The sequence below is a fragment of the Hemicordylus capensis genome, chromosome 2, assembly GCF_027244095.1.
Source record: "Hemicordylus capensis ecotype Gifberg chromosome 2, rHemCap1.1.pri, whole genome shotgun sequence".
Lineage (NCBI taxonomy): Eukaryota > Metazoa > Chordata > Lepidosauria > Squamata > Cordylidae > Hemicordylus > Hemicordylus capensis.
In genome coordinates, this window is record NC_069658.1 from 381,599,390 (window position 1) to 381,619,343 (window position 19,954).

At 44.3% G+C, this 19,954-nt stretch overlaps 1 protein-coding gene across 6 annotated transcripts in view; it reads right to left on the reverse strand.

Moving 5' to 3' along the window:
- SHISA6 (shisa family member 6) overlaps positions 1-19,954 on the reverse strand; it is a 417,240-nt gene that overhangs the window by 312,009 nt on the left and 85,277 nt on the right. For all 6 annotated transcript variants that reach the window (XM_053298957.1, XM_053298956.1, XM_053298958.1 and 3 more), the window contains one exon: positions 5,305-5,400. In XM_053298957.1, the coding sequence (XP_053154932.1) occupies positions 5,305-5,400 (96 nt within the window). The remainder of the gene's footprint in view (positions 1-5,304; positions 5,401-19,954) is intronic.

Here is a 19,954-nt window from a genome sequence, read left to right on the forward strand (position 1 = left end):
CTTTAATCTCTTTGGCCAGAGGACATGGCTCTGATGTACTTGATGGGCAATGGAATTTCTAAGTCTGTATTGATAGTTTTTGCCTTTGGATACTTTTTAGGATGGACCATCAACAGTAAAGGATCCAGCAGTCAAAAAATACACCACAGACTAGCACTTGGTAGGGCTGCAATGAAGGCCTTGGAAAAGATATATAGATGCCATGGGACATGTCTATACCTACAAAGATTCGAATCGTTAGGACAATGGTTTTTCCCATGACACTCTATGGATGCGAAAGCTGGACTTTGAAGAAGCAGGATAGAAAAGTATTGATGCTTTTGAGCTTTGCTGCTGGAGAAGACTTTTGAGGATACCATGGACAGCCAGGAAAACAAATAAATACATCATAAAACAAATCAATCCAGAATTTTCACTTGAGGCACAAATGACCAGGCTCAATCTATCATATTTTGGACATATTATGTGAAGACCCAGCTCCCTTGAGAAGTCCATAATGCTGGGGAAAGTTGAAGGAAAGAGAAGAAGAGGACGACCAGCAGCAAGGTGGATGGACTTGATTACGACAGCAATGAATGCACCACTGTGGGACCTAAAAAGCCAAGTTGAGGACAGATCATCTTGGAGAGAGTCTATCTATCTGGTTGCTAAGAGACAACACCAACTCAATGGCACTTAATCAATCAATTGATGCACTGACATTTACAAAGCTGAAATTTTCTTCATTCAGTTCCTAATGTTTAGCATAGATAGAGAATTTAAAATATTGCTTGTAAACTCTGTACTTTTAATTGTGCATTGTTTTAATTATATTGTAAACCATTTTGAGCTCATTTTAATGAAAAGCGGTATAGAAATTGAATAAATAAAATAAACTGAGAAAATGGGCCACAGGGTTTATGAACTGTGTATTTGTGTAGTGTGAACCATGCTTTTAGTTTTCTCTCTCTCCATATATTTTTAAAACATCACCATACTCTAAGGCAATTGCCATATGAATTAACTTTTCACAGCGTGCTCTTCCCCCCCACCATACATATATGGTAAAGATCTGGGCGGAGCATGGGAAACAGAGTCTCTTCTTTGACAGCCTTAAATGTGTATTACTTTGTACTGCACACACTCCAGGGAATGGAAACAGTACAAGCAAATTGAATAAAGCAGTGGAAGAATGTGCACCACATTTTTTAAAATATTATGTGATTAGCTTGAGCATTCACTGCCAGCTTGTTTCAGAAGCTGAGAGGACGACCCTGTTGCAGGGAGACCCTACCTCACCAGCAGCAGGTCTGTAGTTTGAGAGCACTCAGATTGATTATGCTGGAACAAGAGCACATCTCCATCCCGTGGTCTGGAGAATATGCTTTGCAACAATTTTATAGATTGCAATGTCAGGCTGAGATGACTCATCTAGCAGAGAATCATACCAGAAACACAAATCACCATAACTCTGGAACTTGTGGAGTGTCCTAACCCTGAATTCATCTGTTTGGTATCTGTGGTATTTAGCATGTCATGTACCCCTGTTTCCATCCTCAAATAGTCTCTCTACTGATCTGTTACTCAGCCCTTGGAGCACAACTGTATCACAAGAGATAGCTGAAAAACAGCAACACTGTCTTACATCAAGAAAATACTAACACAGACTCACAGACACATTCAGCTGCAACTAACGCACCACCAAACACAGTAAATTAATGTGAAGTGGAAGCCACTTGGGATAAAGCCAAAGCATGAAGCTGCATTTTTCCAGAGGGAGTTATATCAAGCAACAGCAAGGATGGTAGCTTATTTACTGAAGCTGCAGTTAGTTTGCTGGTACAGAATCTCCTCTTTCTACGGGCAACATTACAGAGCTATTATAGCCAATACAACTATTTCAGCAGAAATATCAAGAGACATGCCTGCAATTACAGCATCTGAAGCAATGGGGTCAGATAAGCAAAAGACACTCACACATACAGCTATGACATTCACATGCAAAATAGCAGGATTCACCAATGGGCTAGAATGTGTATTCATCAGGCCCACCAGCTACATCTTTACTTGTAGACAGATTTTTTGAAATGTTTATGCATTTAGGTATGACTGAGAAAATAAGATCTGCCCTGCTGGATCAGACCAAAGGTCAATCTAGCTCAGCGTTCTGCTTCCAGCAGTGGCCGACCAGGTGTCTTTGGGAGGCTCACAAGCAGGACTGATAATCTGTAAACATGTACACAGCTCAACCTAAGTCATAAAGGCCAGACCAATCAGACACAGAATACAGAATTCTTACACCAGACACAGCTATGCAAGCAGCTTTGCCAAGTCTCACAGTTCAAACATATGAACCTGTCCCCCAGAATAATTAAGACATTGTTAGATTTAGGCTGCAATCTGAAACAGACTTACTTGGAAGAAAGTCCCACTGAAATGAATAGGACTTAAACATGTTTAGTAAACATGTTTAGGTTAGGGACATTGAAAAAATAAATTCAAGCTCTCTTGTTCGAGCTTCTGAGAAGGTTTGTTTTTAAAAATATATATTTTCAAGTGACTGGCCTGGAGGACATGAGCATTACTTTTCTAAGATAATAATGTTTGAAAATAATAGTAATTTTAATGAATTACATGCAATAGAAAACTCAGCATGGGGTGGATTCAGTTTTGAAAAGGCTCCTAATTAAGCAGTGAGAGTTGGCAATATTAAAGAAGCTAGATAGCAAACACTCACAGCTCATTCAACATTTCCTGTCACCTACATGGCCACTATTGCTCAATTTTCTCCTGTCTATCTCTCTGCCTTGTCAACCAAGACAAAAGATCCCTTAGTTTCCTCAGTTGTAGAAAGAAAGAAAGAAAGAAAGAAAGAAAGAAAGAAAGAAAGAAAGAAAGAAAGAAAGAAAGAAAGAGTGAAATGACTGGGACACAAGGGCAGATGCTTCTGGCCTGAGAGCTTTCTTAGGGATCCCAATGGCTAGCTCCATTGACACTGGGAAAGCTGTAGGGATGCCTGTGCTTTCCATCCTTGCTTTGCTCGAAATCTGTCATCCTTGGTTGAAATTGCAGTGTGTCCCCACACACAACCTGTTCTTGTAAGAGTGGCTCAGAGGAAGTTCATCCAAGTCCTCTTTCTGAAGTTTGGTTCCTTGTTTATGTGTTGTGTCCATCCCCTCTCAGATTTGTGCTGTACTTTCTGTGTACCACCCTGCCCCACAGGAGAGTATAATCCCATGGGCTCTGCCTCCACCTTAGTAAACTTTATTTGAACACACAAAACATAGACAATACACACATATATTGGTTCTTCTGTGACAGTTCCACAGAAATCGTACTGCTTTGGATGACATTTGTGAAGAAGGTTTTCTTCCATTTGGTTAAACAGCAAGAAACGTCAGAAAAAGAAAGCTCTTTGTTTTACAGCTTGTGAATGGTGAGCATCCATGAGAACAACAACAATGATGGACATATGAAACCATATATATCCACAAACAGTACATTGTTTGTATAGAAATAGTATCTCCATATACATCTATATAAATTTACAACAGTCTCACAGTGAGTCAGCAGGAAACAATGTTGGGTTATCAATGTGGTTTGCACTTGCCCAGCAGTACAGACCAGCATCAATGCACTAAATGTGCCACAGAGTGAGATGGACCCTGGAAGAGACTTGATGGTCAGCTAGACGGGAAGTAGCATCTTAAAACCAATGAGTGGCAGAGCACAGAGAGGGCTGCCCCTCTTTCCTTTCAAGTCTTTCAAGGAAGTTAACTCACTCTTCAACAGTCTGAATATGGAATGTCCACAAGAAAGTTAAAAATAATAATACACACTGTGGTGTATTAGAAACCCCACAGAACTAGGCAACAGGAGTGGTTAAAAGAAAAGTCATCAAGGTTCTGGTAACAATGAGCTCCTGAATATCAGTTGTGAGCATCACCATGACTCTGAAATGGTATGAATACTGTATGTATAATTTGCTATTTCACATCACCACATCAGCACACTCAGCATTGTACTGTATATACAGGATGTTACACAGAACATACACAGTGCAGAATATGGGTACTGACATGTTATCAGATTTGTACAGTGTATTATATATGTGCATATATATCTTGATATCTCTCACAGATTAGGTAGACAGACACACAAAAATATATGACCCTTAAGGAAATCACTTTATAAAATACTTATCATATTGGGGGATAGTATATCTAAATACAGTGCACTCCAGTTATACTGAATAAGCTGATGCAAATTCAATAGAAGTAGTGAATAATATGAGTAGTAACCTTATGGCATAATGTACCAGGAGCATCTCTTGCAGAAGTTCAGTTGAAACTGTAGAAGAGAAAAGCTTGAAGAGATTTTAAAAAAAACAACAACACTGCTCCAGTGACCTATGAATCCACTGGCACAGTATAGATCTGCTTATAGATTCCAGGTTCCAAAAGCAACAAGTAGAGAACAGGTGAACCACGGAACGTACCTAAAAGGCAAATATCTTGAGATGACTTATTCAAGCAAAGCAAGCTATGCTGCAGGGGAAAGGAAAACAAAACAAAATTCCCAGGTTCACCAGACAATTTTCAAGGAAGCCCTTAAGCCAAGATTCCCACTGAGCTATACAAAATAAATAGGAACTCTCCTACCTCTGTCCACAACCTTTGGAGAGACTGGCTTGGAAGTAGGACAAGGAACCTCTGAGGCTGCCTCAAAACTATATAGTTATGCAAGGAGAACTGTAAACCTTTTGCTCAGTTGTGCAACTCCCATTCATTTCAATGGGACTTGTGTAGGAGATGTTCCTGGTACATTTGGCCCATTGCCAATAGCATCAGTACCAAACAAGTTGTACAAACATTTGTATGTGTGTAGTATACAAGTGCAGTATAAGTGGAGTGCACTAGCTCCCAAAGTAGCATCCTGCTTTTAGAACGATGCCCTCTATCCATCCTATGGTGACATCCCACCCCTTTTTATTTCCTTGACAAACATGATGGCAAGACAGGCAGTTTGCATTCATGCACTCAGGAAAACACAGAACAATATACACTGTCAGACTGTAAACAGCAATTGCAGCCTGCCTGCCTGCTGTTCTATAACCTCCCCTGACCCTCATACTATCCCTCCCTCTGCAGGATTTAAGAGACTGTCTATGGCACTTTATTGAACCTGCAACACTGTGTGCCAGTACAAATCTTCTGTCTTTTGCACTAATTCTGTTATCTGGTGTCACACATAGCACAGCTTCCAAGTGAAAGATTGTATTCAAACTCATCTTTTCTATTTAGCAAAAAATGGTTTCCACTGTACCCTTGCTGTGTCCTCTTCCTAACGTGACAAATCCGGAAGAGATGAAATTATGGAAATCTGGACCTCCACTTCGATAAATATCCTTTCCATAGTGACCTGCCAAGGAAAGATGAGAAACAATATATCACCTTATGCAATACATCCTGGTCTGCCTTCAACAAAAGCCATGGTTCCTGACCTTTCCCCTCTTAATATCCCTTCTTTGTTTTGTATAGCACCTATTCACCACTGGGATTATGTCAGTATTTACAAAGTAGTAACAGAGCACCAGCCAGAGCAGTAGAAGACCACTTACCGAGGCTGTTCTCATGAAAAGCCTAGCCCAGGCTACGGCAGCCTAGCTGGACTAGGCTGCTCATGTGGAGTGCCACCCAGCCTAATCCCACTTCTTAGTATGGCTCTTAGCCAAGGTTAAAGATGTGAGCGTGAACTTAACCCAGCTGCTGGGATCGTGTTTCTCGTCAGGATGCATGCAGGCTGAGTAGACACAGAGATGGGATCTTCAAGCACCCATCTGATGGGGGAATCCCCCAATGCACCGTGCTCGGTGTGCAGTGCATTGTGGGATTCTTGGAGGCCGGAACGAGTTGTCCCAGCCTCCAGAGATCTACTTGGCACAGTGCAGATCATCTGGAAGTGCGGTCCATGCTTCCAGTGACATTTAGGATGTAATCTAGTGGGAAGGTGAGTTGGACCCAGCTTTCTACTCCCCCTGCCACCCGCCCATGTGAAAGGCTTCACCATCTGTGAGAATGGTGTTTCATGGGCAATTCTCCTGCTAAAATCTTATGCCAAGAGATTCAAATTATGATCCATTTGGAGTGTGAAGTTTAAGCCCTCTGACTGTATTTAGGGAACAGTCACATTTTTTAGCACTCCCTATATTGGACATCACCTGTAGACTCTAGAACTCCAAGTGGAAGCAAGTTTTGCCAAAGCGTGGTCCCTTTGGTATGTTTTGCCAAAGGGACCCCACTTTGGCAAAACTTGCTGCCACCTGGAGTTCTAGAGTCTACGGGTGATCTCCATGATTTTGTGAATCAGGAGTTTGTGAATGGTTGCCTCCATGGTCATTCTTTATCTTTGTATAGGAAATGAGAGGAGAAGTGTATTGATTAAGAACAGCCCTGCTGGATCAGGCCCAAGGCCCATCAAGTCCAGCATCCTGTTTCAAACAGTGGCCCACCAGATGCTGCTGGAAGCCCACAGGCAGGAGTTGAGGGCATGCCCTCTCTCCTGCTGTTACTCCCCTGCAACTGGTACTCAGAGGCATCCCGACTTTGAGGCTGGAGGTAGCCTGTAGCCCTCCGACCCTCTTCTCCATGAAGTTAAACCCCTCTTAAAGCCATCCAGGTTGTTGGCTGTCACCACATCTTGTGGCAGAGAATTCCACAAGTTGATTAGCATTGTGTGAAAAAGTATTTCTATTTGTTGGTCCTAGATTTCCTGGCAATCAATTTCATGGGATGACCCCTGGTTCTAGTGTTATGGGAGAGGGAGAAGAATTTCTCTCTCTCCACTTTCTCCACACCATGCATGATTTTATAGACCTCTATCATGTCACCCCGTAGTCGTGATAGAGGTCTATAAAACCATGCATGGTGTGGAGAAAGTGGATAGAAAGAAATTCTTCTCCCTCTCCCATAACTGATTGTCTGTGGCTTTTGTGGTTTCTGATTGTTCGGATTGTTCTGATTCTGAATTTGTTCTGATTTCAGAACTGATGGTTCTGAAATTCTGATTGTTTGTGGCTTTTGTGTTTTTTTCCTTTATTTTGATTTTGTAAGCTGCCATGGAAATATTTATACTCAAGAGTCGAATATACATTCATAAACTAAACTAAAATAAGTGGAGCGAAACGCCTCACAAGCCCAGCCCATGTGTTGCAAACTGTTACTGTAGAAGATGATGGCACACTGGAGCACTGTTGAAACCTCTGTGTGTGTGTGTGTGTGTGTGAGAGAGAGAGAGAGAGAGAGAGAGGGAGGGAGGGAGGGAGAGAGAGGGAGGGAGGGAGCTGAGAGTAAATGAAGGTGCACTAGTGGGCTTCTGTTTCAAGCAAATACTACGGCTGCTATTTCTTTTTGTCTTTCTTTCTAGGCAACCACTCAAACTTGAGGTCAAACTGAAGAACTAAACACAGACATACTGGAAACAGATCAGCTGGCTCCCCACATCTCTTTGCCTCCTGATAGTCCCAAGAAAGGGTCATTGCAAAACATCATTTGCCACAAGCATCTTCTTCTTCTCATAGCTGAAATCACATTCCTCTGGGGAAAGTGCTTCTGTTGGCTGACACATGAGACACTCTAGTGATTTTATATATTTCTCTATACCATCCCTACTCTCAGGCTATCAGCTCTTTCAGTGCAAAACTATGGAGACATGAACACTTACTTTGAGAAAGGCTGGGAGGCAGGGGCGTAACAAGGCTGGAGTGGGCCCAGAGACAAAATCTTAAAATGGGCCCCTCGCTGACACACACACACACACACACACACACACACACACACACACACACACTTCACAATATATAGTCATGTGATTTGCCTCTGGGGGCCCTCTTGAGGCGTGGGGGCCCCCAGGCAGCCGCCTCCCCTTGCCTAATAGTAGTTACGCCCCTGCTGGGAGGGGCACCCAGGGACCAACATGCAGCAGCTATTATAGAGGTATATTTGTTTTTATTCCACTAGTGATTACCAATATATTGTTCCTGCTGCTCTCTCCCTCTGGCCAAAGTGATCAGGGGGGCAGAAACAGGAGACACAGTCAAGGGAAAATGGCAGAAACAGGAGACACAGTCAAGGGAAAATGAAAATCCATGGCTTATGTCACAACTCATTTCATACTTATTGCGGTGCTTCTCCTTGGTGGGCCACTCACACCAGAGGGCTCACAGGTCTCAAAAGGGTGTGGAGGAGCTTTCAAGCACTCTGGTCCTCCTCCACTTGCCAGGGAGAGGGAATGATCTGCTCTGCACTGGGAGCCCATACAGGCCGCCTCCCTCCATCTCCACTGGCTTCCTCAGCACTGGCTCAAGGCCCGTTATATAGCTCCTTGCAACTCACATATCCAGCTTACAGCCGCTGAACAGACTGCTCTCCAGGGTCCCACCTCCTCTCTCCCCATGTCATCATGGAGGGTCTATGCAAAGGGGCATGGCCTGCTGCCTCCCGGCTGCAGCCAGGTGATGGCCTGTCAGGCCAGCCCAGCCCAGTGTGGCTGGCCTCCCAGTTTCCTTACCCTCCCCGGCCTCTGCAAATGGGAGCTGTCAGCTCTGCATGGGGTCAGGCTCATCCCAGCCGTCATTTCCTCCACTGCTTGGCCAGGTAAGTGCCTCACCCTGATGGGGGCCAACAGGGAAGTCTGCTGTCTCATCAAACTATGAAAACCATATCAATTCCAGATGCATGTAATTATGGTTTGTACGCAGACATCAAGTTATATATTTGGTTTGTCTTAGGCATACCTGCTCTCCTCAGTGGTGGTGATCCACAACTACACCACAAGCATTATGCCCAGCTCTGCTATCGAATACTTCACACAAGTCCTCTCCCCCAACTCTATTTATCAGCTTACATGATTGTTGTGTTCTGCAGTTTCCTGTGACCCAGACACCTCTGATAATGACCCTGAGGTACAATAATCTGCCTTGGAGGTTTCACATCCTCTGAATCTGCTATACTTGAGAGCCAGAGGAGGAATTCCCCATAGATATTTCTGAGAAACATTGCCAGGCTCTAAACCTGGGACAGGTGGTGCAGACATTTCGGATCAGGTGTGATAACTTAAGAGTACAATTGCATGAATGCCACGCTGAAGAAGCATATATAATATTTTCTTGCCAGATATAGCTTCTCTGACATCTCTGGTGAAACTCTCTCTTGCTCAACTCTGCCCCCTGAAGACTACAGAGGTCCTCTGCAAACTCCAGCTCTCCCTAGCCCTCTGTGGCTTCTTGGCCCACTGGAACAGGGTACCAGCTCTTTGTTGGGTCCTACTTGTATGGCAGCCAATGGCCTAAAGACTAGGCCATTACTAGACAGCACATTCTAACAGCAGGTACCAGGACAAGCACAGCAGGATCTGTTACTGGTTGCCACAGTAATCTACTGAACCCTAGATGTCGTACCCTGGGGTGAACCCACAGGTACAAGAGACAGTTCCCAAATCCTTTGCAAAGCTGCAGTCAGAGACAAGGAAAGGGAGATGGTTTATCTTACCTTAATTTCATAATTGATAGAGGTCACACTTGCTCTCCTGTGTGTGATGCAGAGTGGGAACAAGAGTTCACCTGACCTTCCAGTGCCTGCCCTACTTCTGCTGACCATCCAAGTAGTGGTACGGCATTTGAATAAAATGTACACATGTGTAAAACTGAATATTCCATCTCCATGTGGTAGACAGCTAGTGGTGTCTGAGGTGGAGCAAGCATGCTGGGTGGGCAGGGAATAAAGTGTGCTCTTATTCCCAACATATAGTGGAACAACCAAGGTCTATGTTGTCTGATCTGGCCCACAGCCAAAGACAAGCAGTGAATTATACTTTCTTTCAGTTTTTTAATAAGCAGCTTGGTCGTAGATGTTAACAAGATGCTCAACTCCTGGGAGCACACTTACATCCCATCCAGCTATTGATCACTGAACTTCAGCTGATGGACAGTGCTAGATTACAAGAATTTAAGTTTTTAGCCTGGTTTATTTGCTATGTATCTCAAGGGGGAAATCCTGTTATAATGGGTAATCAAAAGGCCATTTATTTCTTTGCAATCCTTGCCCAGGACAATACACCAGCGGAAGAGATGAAGTTCCATTTGGGGGCACAGAGAGTATAAATGAAATTCCCTAACTGGATTGGTGAACACCAGTTCCCACCTATTCAGTTCCAGACTACCATGGAGATGTGGAAGGATTCTGCAAAAGAATAGTGGGTTAGCAGAGCTGCCTGGCACTTTGCTATCCAGCACCAGATCAGGAGTGCACTATGATGACAGATGGTCATCAGGGATATAGGCCTCATCCACATTATCTATCTGCATGTGAGAGGGGCATTTGCCCCTACCCAGAGAATACTTCATATGCCTGCCCATGTCATATATTGTACTTTAGCTTTCGTGCCTTATTATCTTCATAAAATAACTGAATTGTGAGACACGGCTTCCTTCTGATTTTGTGTGGAAACAGAAGCAGTGAGTAGCATAAGGCATATTAACTGCTTGCACAGTGATGCAAATAGCTCACCCATCTGGTTCAATTCCTGTGACACAAGCCCACTTTCATATGTTCTCTTTGCCCTATGTAATCCAGGCAGGAATAAAGGTTGCAGACATGGATTTACAGGCCCTAAAGACACTTCTGTGTCTTTAATAATAGCCTAAGGAGTAGAAATTAAGCAAGTGTAGTTTTTCCTGGCGTGGAAATAACAGCAAATACATAATAGTAGAATAAACTTTAGAAAAATCTTCGTGTCCTAAGCTGCTGTCGAATAAATTGGAGCAACAGCTGTAAGAATAGCCTTTATAATGTGTCTGCCCTAGCTTACACTAATATTGCTCATTTTCCTTTGTTGCAACCCAGTAGAGGTAGAGAAGAATCGGGGAGCTGGTTCATGTTTGCATGTGTGATGTACTTGAACATATGTGTGGAAAGCTGTGAGAGAGTACAGAATCAACTTTTTGTATAGCAGACCCAGAGACATTTATGCACAGCAGGTTTTGCTGTAGGTTTACGGGGAGGCATTACTGTGAACTTGAAGTTGTCCCCAAAAACCACCACAAATAGTGGATTTTTTTTACCCCGGATATAAATCAGGCTACACTCTAATGTGCAGTGGAAAACCCGAATTGTGTGTGAACTGCTGCCTGATAACCTGCAGGGACTTTGGTGTAAATCTAGCCAATATGTGAATGCATCCCCTCCATTCCAGAGGAGAGTTAAAGGGCTGTAAAAGCCTAATGTGAAAAGCTTCCCCATAAATATTCACATACTTGTTTTTTCCTTCCTCCTCTGGCCCCCGCCCCCGCCCCATGCACACTCACATGTACATGCAAGCACAAACACATGGGAAGGGTGAGGTAGTGGCACTCTACCCTCATCTATGGACAAATGGCCATTGGTTCAGCACGTAGTTTTAGACCTTTTTATATTTCACCTCCCATACGGAAACTTTAACTTTCCACAAGGAAACCATAAGGTCAGCCTTAACTGTAAGACATGCTAAAGCTGCCCTGTAATGAAAGTTAAATGTTATTGTTTTTAAATGACTAACACATTCTTCTTCCAATTGAGAGTAGCTGCCCAGTTCCGTTAATATGTCTATGAGGAGTAAAATGATTTTCTGCAGTGCTACTTGACTGAGGTTGCATCTCCTGTGTCTATCCTATTACTCACAACCAGGCTGGCTCCAATTGCTATGGTTGGTTCTCCTGAGATCAATTCAACTCTCTCTTTCTGTCTTTCATCTCAAATGGCAAAAAACCAGGTGCTTTTGGAAGACAGCTGTGCCACACTGGGAAAATAAGCTTTGGTTTTAGAGTTTTTATTGTATTTTAAATTGTTTTAATTATGTTGATATTTTAATGTTTTTACAATCTGAACCGCCCAGGGACATTTTTGTATGGGGTGGTATATAAATGCGGGTGGGGGAGAGAGGTTACCCCATACATCTTTCTGCTATTATTTAAGAGGTGGAATTAAAATCACAGAGGAAAATGATTTCCTCCCCTTCAGAGGATGGACAAACCCATGAGTGGATGAGTCTTTTGCTCACCATGCAACAAAAGCTAACTTCTTGAGGGCATTTAGCTCAAAAAAGAAACACTCCATTGCCAACACACCCTAAGTAAATTGCATAAGGAACAAAGTTGGTTACAAATGTCAATTATATTCCCAGCTTGGGAATAATGGAATTATTAGAGCTGAACTAAACTGCTGTTATCCACCTTTCAGAAATGTTATTCCTAAACACAGGTTACAAAACCATGGACTCTCTGAATACTCAAATTCAAAGTTAGATATTTGCAATTTGCAGCAGTGGAAGTAAGTGTGTGTGTGTGTGTGTGTGTGTGTGTGTGTGGTGGTGGGGGCTTGTGCATAGATCTGCCACAAAATATCTTGGGGAGAAAAGAGCTGCCCTACACTTTCAGCTGCCCACTCAGCTGGTGGTTTTCTTTCCCAGTAGTTGGACCCTGTCAGTGGTTTGAGACAAACCTTTTAAACAGCACAAAGAGTCCTTCTAAGAAGGTGTGGGTTTCATGCATGCCACAGGAAGGAAGGAATATGTATTTATACTGTCAATCAAGTGTAGCCACTGTTGAGATGGTAGAGAAACAGCTGCAGCTCACAGCCTACAGAAAATTAATTCCACAGAGCAAAGGAAGGGCATTTCAAGTGCAGAGGGGCTGGCAGGCAAAATTGTTATCACGGCTGCCTACCAAGAATGACCTCAGCTTGAGGAAAATGATCTGCCTAGAGAGGGCTGGACAGTGCAACTTCCTTTCCTGCAGGGTCTTATTGGCAGTCAGCTTTAACATTTTTCTGCTTTGCCTTTGTTGCTAAACCGGGAGTGTAAATTAGCACAGATGGCAGGGATAAGAATGGATACAAGCAGAGGTTCTGGGAACCACATTTGTTTTACTGAAACACTGAAGTTAGTTTTTAAAAATATAACAAGACTGGCACAATTCAGGGGTCTTTTTCAGGTTTAGCGTCTTCTGCCTCAAGACTATGCTTCTCAGTCCATAACTAGTAGGAAACTTGGCAGAATACGTTCCAAGTGTGTCAGATCAGCTGGGCCATGTTGCCAGAAAGCTATGTTTCAGGGTCGCACTGCACAGCACCCGTCTATCGGATGCCTTGACAGTGCTAGATCATGGAATCCTGATCCTTTGTGAACTTTGCACCCTACTAGGGATGTGTGGTGGCAATGGGATGGCGGCAGCGGATGCGGGGGCAAGATAAAGTACAGTATATTATTCCTTAAAATACAATGGATGGTGCAGTGGAGATGGTAGGGAACTGGATGGCACGGTTCCTCCAACCAGGCTGCCATATCTCAAGCCCAGTCATGGTGCAGCCTGTTTAGGGTTTCTGTGCAGGTACAGATGTCAGTGTTATGGTGGGTGTGCCTGCGCAGAGGCCCTAAACAGGCCGCAGCATGAACAGGCCTGAGATATGGGAGGTTGGCGGGGAATGGAGGAGCCCTTGCAACCTCTGCCATGCCATCCAATTCCTCGCCATCTCCACCACACCATGCACTAGATTTTAAGGAATATACTGAATATTTCCTTTCCCCCACCCCAGCCACCGCCATCCCATTGCCCCACTGCCACCATTGGCTTGGTATAGTCAAAGCTATGCAGATCCATTGAAATGGAAATAATCCAATCAAGGGAGGAATCTCCCTGCTTAAGAAATAAGCTGAACAGCTCTCAAGCAAGAGTGATATATGCGGCACATTTTTCAACCATTCTAGGGGGCTATTCCCATGATCAGGTGAAATTGGGCTAGGGGAGCCTAGCTCAATTTCGCCTGATCATGGGAGTCACCAGGCTCGCAGGTGACCCTGGTGGCTTCCTTGCGGTTAACCCGCCAAACTAGCCCTCCCCTTAAACTGGGTTTGCTGAGCGAGCGCTCCACAAACCCGGTTTTTAAAATCATGAGTAGCCGCAGCACAGATCCACGTCACGGCTACTCATGAGTAGACCCCCGGCCGGGAGGCTGAAAAGCAGCTCTCTCGCTTGCACAGGGCATACTGGAGCTTCTGGGGGCTGCACGGCCCCCGAACTCCCCAGCCCCTGCCGGTTCCGTCACAGAGCCAGCAGTTGTGTGGGCGGCTGATCCAGCCACCCAGGCAGGTCTGCCCAATCATCTGCAGGGAGAGCGGGCTTTTGCCGCAAACCTGGCAAAAGCGGGTCTTACTGATCGTGAGACCCACCTCCAAGTTAATAAATTGGCTGATGAAGACAAGGAAAGGTTGATTGTTAGCAAACTATAGGAGCATATCTTTGCACCTGGAAGACACCGGAGGTTCAAGATAGTAAACAAACACTAGCCCACCTCACAAGCTCGTGTCCACATCTGGCCTTTGATCAGCAAGATACTTTTAGAGTGATTGCATCCAGCCAGCAATAGACACATTTTTTATGCACAGGAACAACTTGCCATCCAGGGTGGGAGAAGTCTCCTGAGTGAGTCAATACTTGCCTCAGGACATGTTTTTGGATCCAAATACCCTAGCGAAGCCATAATGGCTAAGCTTAGAAGAAACTTCATAACCCGGGACTGCTGGATGCTGGAAGAAGCTACTGTAACTTTACCTGGACTTTACTGAGTCCCACAAGTGAGCCATGGTTGCTGCTGCCCACCTTTTCCCCACTTCCACCCCACACTTTACCCCAGAAAGAATCAGGTTTGCCCAGCCAACGCACATTGAAACGCACCTAGGAAGGATTGGTAAGAACTTCTTGCCTCCCTCTAAGCTGTCCCTTTGCTTCTATTTCTGTCTCTCTTCCACGCTCTTAAGGCATTTTTACATTGCAAGCCTCTAAGCAGGCTCTGATCTGGAACTGCTAACCCCTGCTAACTTGGCAAAGAGGCACCTTTTAATGTGGAGATTCTCTTTATTTAGCAGGGGGAGAGTAACTGAACCTATCCACCCCCAGCACAGTACCTCCAGTGACTGTTGCTGGTGTCTATCTTATGTTTCTTTTTAGATTGTGAGCCCTTTGGGGACAGGGATCCATCTTATTTATTTGTTATTTCTCTGTGTAAACCACCCTGAGCCATTTTTGGAAGGGCGTTATAGAAATTGAATTAACAACAACAACAAAAACAACAACAACTCTAGCCGAATTGCTACAAGTCTATTCTAAGACTTTCGCTTAGAACCTTTGCTAAATTGTGTGTATTGCCTTGCCTAACCAAACCCTCTTTTTGCTCTCTGTATCCCCATTTTTACCTTTAATAAAACTTTGAGACTATAACTACGCCTCTTCATTTCCCCCCAAACACCGAACTTGCTTACATTGATACTGAAGCCAAACTGCTCCCAAAGCCAAGCTAATTTTCCCACTTTAAGCCAAAGACATAGTTGAGCTGTTTAGCCAGCACCTTGGAGCAATAGCCATGGGCAGCAGTACTGGGAGGTTTCGGTCCAGAAGTCAGGACTGAGAGCACCAGGAGCAGTGTGTTGGTCAGACAGATGAACAGGAGTTGAAGGATCAAACAGGAGCCAAGAGCCAATACACACCAGAAGTCAAGCCACCTGCCAGGTAATCCACTAAGAATCCGAACCAAGGATTGAGACAGGAGCCAAGAACATACAGGTCAAGCCAGTGAGTAGTTCAGTCAGGGGGTTCAAGACAGGAACCAAAGTCAGAGCCACCCCAAAGGTCAAATCAGATCAGGAGTCAGGAGCCAGAAGGATTAAGTAGGTAGCAGGAGTCACAACAGGCCAGGAATCACACCAAGGGATCAAGAGAAGTAACTAGGAGATGCACCAGAATCAGACAAACCTTGATACTGAGGCAAGGTCTTCCCCAGCCAGGAAGTTTTGTTATACTTCTTGTTCCAGAGAAGACCAATGAGTAGATGCCTGGGGTGTCTCAGAGCTGCAAAAGCCAAAGAATCTGCTTGCAATGTGGCCAGCTTACAATGTGGGTAGCATTATGCTGAGCTGCAGAGAAGTCAGGGCATGACATAGTGACATTTCTGAATTATTCTGGCAAAGCAAAAACTCTTCCTTGTAACTTCTTCAGAACTCAACAGACTGACAAGGTAATATGGTTGATAATTTTACTGGTCTAGTGTATGTTTTGTCAGGTAGCCAGTATTGGGGGTCTTAAAAATTTTATGTTCTCCGATTCTCCACCCATAACCTCCAGAATCTGCTCTGACCTCACCCTAACACCAAATGCCCTCTTGACTCTACTCTTGCCCTGACCCATCAGATTCGATACTAATAACAGCCATTTTCGGACTACAAAAGGGGATTAACTGGCTGCACGAGCCGTGTAGCCACTGGGATCAGATGCAATCCCAACGGTTCACATGAGTGTGCAAAACTGGGCTGGAAGCCTGGTTTTCCATGCTCATATGAATAGCCTCATGGTCTAGCTTGGCACTAGGCATCTCAGAGAATCCTCAGTATACTCCAGGAACTGCATATCTCCAAAGTTCTTGTGGATGTTATGCATACAGTGGTCCCTCTACTTACAAAATTAATCCGTTCCGAATGCACATTTGTAAGTCGAAAAATTCATAAGTCGAAAAGCGGTTTCCCATAGGAATGCATTGGGAACGGATTAATGCGTTCCGGAGCCTAGAAAAAGACCCAGACCCCCAGTAAGGCTTGCAAACTGCACAGGAACATTTCTTTTCAAGAATAAACAGGCAGTAAACAGGCAGGCAAGTCAAGGAAACCGCATGTAAAATTCGTAAGTCGAGGAAACCCCATCTAAAAATTTGTAAGTCGAGGAAACCCCATCTAAAAATTTGTAAGTCGAAAAAAACGCATCTAAAACTGGATCTAAAACTGCCGTTTGTAACTCGAAAAATACTTATGTCGAGTAGTTTGTAAGTCGAGGGACCACTGTATGTCCAAGATTATACATGTGTGCACACATTTCATTTTCAACAAAGTTCACTGTCCTAGCCCTAATGATTCCACAAATGGGAGGAGATGAAAAAGGCCTGCTGAAGGATCAGAAATCTTGAATAGTACTCAGGGGCGTAGCAAGGTTGGAGTGGGCCCAGAGACAAGATTTTAAAATGCCCCCCCCTTACTGACACTCAGCTCATGAAGTGAAGAAATCTTAAATGAGGCTGAATAGTGGTAACAAAAAGCATAGTAAAATTTACATACACACACACACACACACACACACACACACACACACACACACACAATGTGCCACAATAGAACATAATCCTTAATTATTTTTAAAAAGGTTTTGTAAATTGTGGAGGATGCAAGTCATGTAATGGTACTAGAGAAAGACATGCTGTTCTGGTAGCTCCAGGTCTTAACACTCACATCAATTTCGGAGGATGAATGCAACTGAAGGAAGCCCGGGCGGGTGCGTGGCTGGAGGAGTCAGTCATGTGACTTGCCTCTGGGGGCCCCCCCAAGGCAGTGGGCCCCCAGACAACTGTCTCCCCTTGCCCTATTATAGTTACGCCCCTGATAGTACTTCTGCACACTACTCATTTTATACATTTTTTTTAAAAAAGAACATAGGGCCAAACAATGTGATTAATGTCACACCTGGCTTGGCCCAGAGCTTGCAGCTTGAGAAAGTTTATAGGATGTTCTATATTTATATAATTGCACCGGCACATTTAATCTTTTGTATTAAATCCATACGGTCTTGCAAACATCTCTTGTACCCATATCATATTCATTCTCTCTCTCTCTCTCTCTCTCTCTCTCTCTCTCACACACACACACACACACACACACACACACACACACACACACACACACACACACAGAGACACACCTGCTGGTCTCCCTGCTTGGTTGACTCTTCCATAAATGAACTCTGATGCTTTTACATTCACATCTCACATGCCCTTCCCCTGCATCTCCCTATTCCTCCTCAAATCTCTTCTCTGCTGCTCCTTCAGGGGCTCTGTATCTACTGTGATAGAAGGCTGCCGAGAGAGGGTGCTCTGGGCCTTATAGCAAGTCAACAGGAGTGCTGGAAAGGGTTTCCTTTGCTACTCCCTATTCCTTTCCCACTCATCTCTAAATTTCTCTATTATCCTGAACACGATGCCTGATGAGAGGCTTCCCCCCACCTCACAGCACTTTGAAATGCACAGGATAATAGATAATAGATCAGGAATCCATATGTAATTGAATCAGGAGGAATTAACAATGCCACCAGGGTATGAAACCATAAGGGATAAACAACTGTCTCTGTGGTGCACTGGAGGTCAGACACTAAACATAATGGCTTATATCCCAGAAACTGTGGTGATAAATGAGCGATCTGCTTATGCTCATTTAGCCATATCTAAATGAGACTGAACTTTGTAATAGGTAGACAATAATAATGATGCTTATCATCATAATAACCCAAGTATTTATACTTTTAACATTCCATATTTATACCAACTATTATTTACTGTTTCCATTTATGGACTCTTGCTATAAGAATCCCAAATGTAATGCCTCTTCTCAGGGTGCAAATTGCAATATATACCCTAAAATGCTAAGGGATGAAGGGCAATGTTTAAATATTTATTTCTATGCCAGGTTTCAGGGTGGGGCTGGTGGGCTGCCATGCAGTCTTTGGCATGAACAGGAATAATTCCTATTCCCCAAATTCCCAAAGTTCCAGATACATTGAGAAATCTTTCAAGGTGAAAATGTGAAAGTGCTCGCGCAGGGCATACTGTAGCTTCTGGGGGCGGCACAGCCCCCGAACTCCCCAGCCCCTGTTGGCTCCGTCACGGAGCCGGAAATCATGTAGGCAGCCGATCTGACCACCCAGGGCTCCCTCTCTGCTCATGTGTGGGGAGAGCGGGCTTAGCCCACTCTCTCTGCGTACTCTCCAAAACTGGGTCTCACTGATTGTGAGACCCGGCTCACTGTGTGGCATGAGAAGAACTGTCCAGGGCAACAAAGGGATTGGTCAAAACCACTAATAATGTGTGATGATGTTCCTTCTCCAAAAGACCACTCTCACATGAGAATGAAAGGCCATGGAGACACTCATGCACTATTCAAGAGAAGAACCATCCTGGGGTACACAGGGACTGGGCAGAATCACTAATAATTTGTGATGATAACCCTTCTGCAGAGGACTGCTCTCTCAGGAGAGTGAAAGGCCATAGAGATACACAGGTAGGCTGGACAGCAGATACTGCCCAACCTGGTTGCTCCACCAGCAAGCCATGGGGATGAGTAACCCGGCAACACTTTTCCATCTTGGTGATTGCCAAGAAGAAGCAGTCCAAGCCAGCCCTTTGCCACTCCGGTCATCAATTGGCACACATCCATGTTAGTTTTCACTAAGGATGCGCACGAATTGATTTTTTTAATTAGATTTGTACACGAATTGAATCACCCCTTATTTGTTTTAGGTCTGAATCTGGCCAGCTAGCACAGTGGCAATTTGTTTTGTCCACAAATCTCCCAAAACAAGTAGATTCAGGTACAAATCGATTTGCACAGACAGTAGGCAGTGATTCTCTCAGCAGCAGGAAGGGGGTGTAAAAAAATTCTCTTCTCTTTTCCTCAATTAGGAAAGCAGGAACAAAAAGCAGGGAATCCACTCCAGGCTGTAGCAGGCAAGGCAAAGCAAAGCAAAGCTCCTCTGGCTTGCTCGCTCTCTTCTCCCAAGAGGCAGAAAGGCAGAATGGTGGCTGGCTGCCTCCTTAAGTACATTTGAAAATACCTGCTCTGAACTCCCCCCCACCCTTGTCCCTTCTTTGACCCTTCCCCTAGCCAATGCGGGGTCAGTCACTCCTGGCAACACAAGATTTGAATGGAAATGAGCCAATCTGGAACGGGGGGGGATCACCATCCAGTCATTGCACACTGTAAGTCACAAATCTGAAGTTTGGGAGGGTGGGATTTAAAAAAAAAAAAAAATCCTGACACAAAATGGAGACAGTAAGAGAGATCACCACAAAGTGGAGGT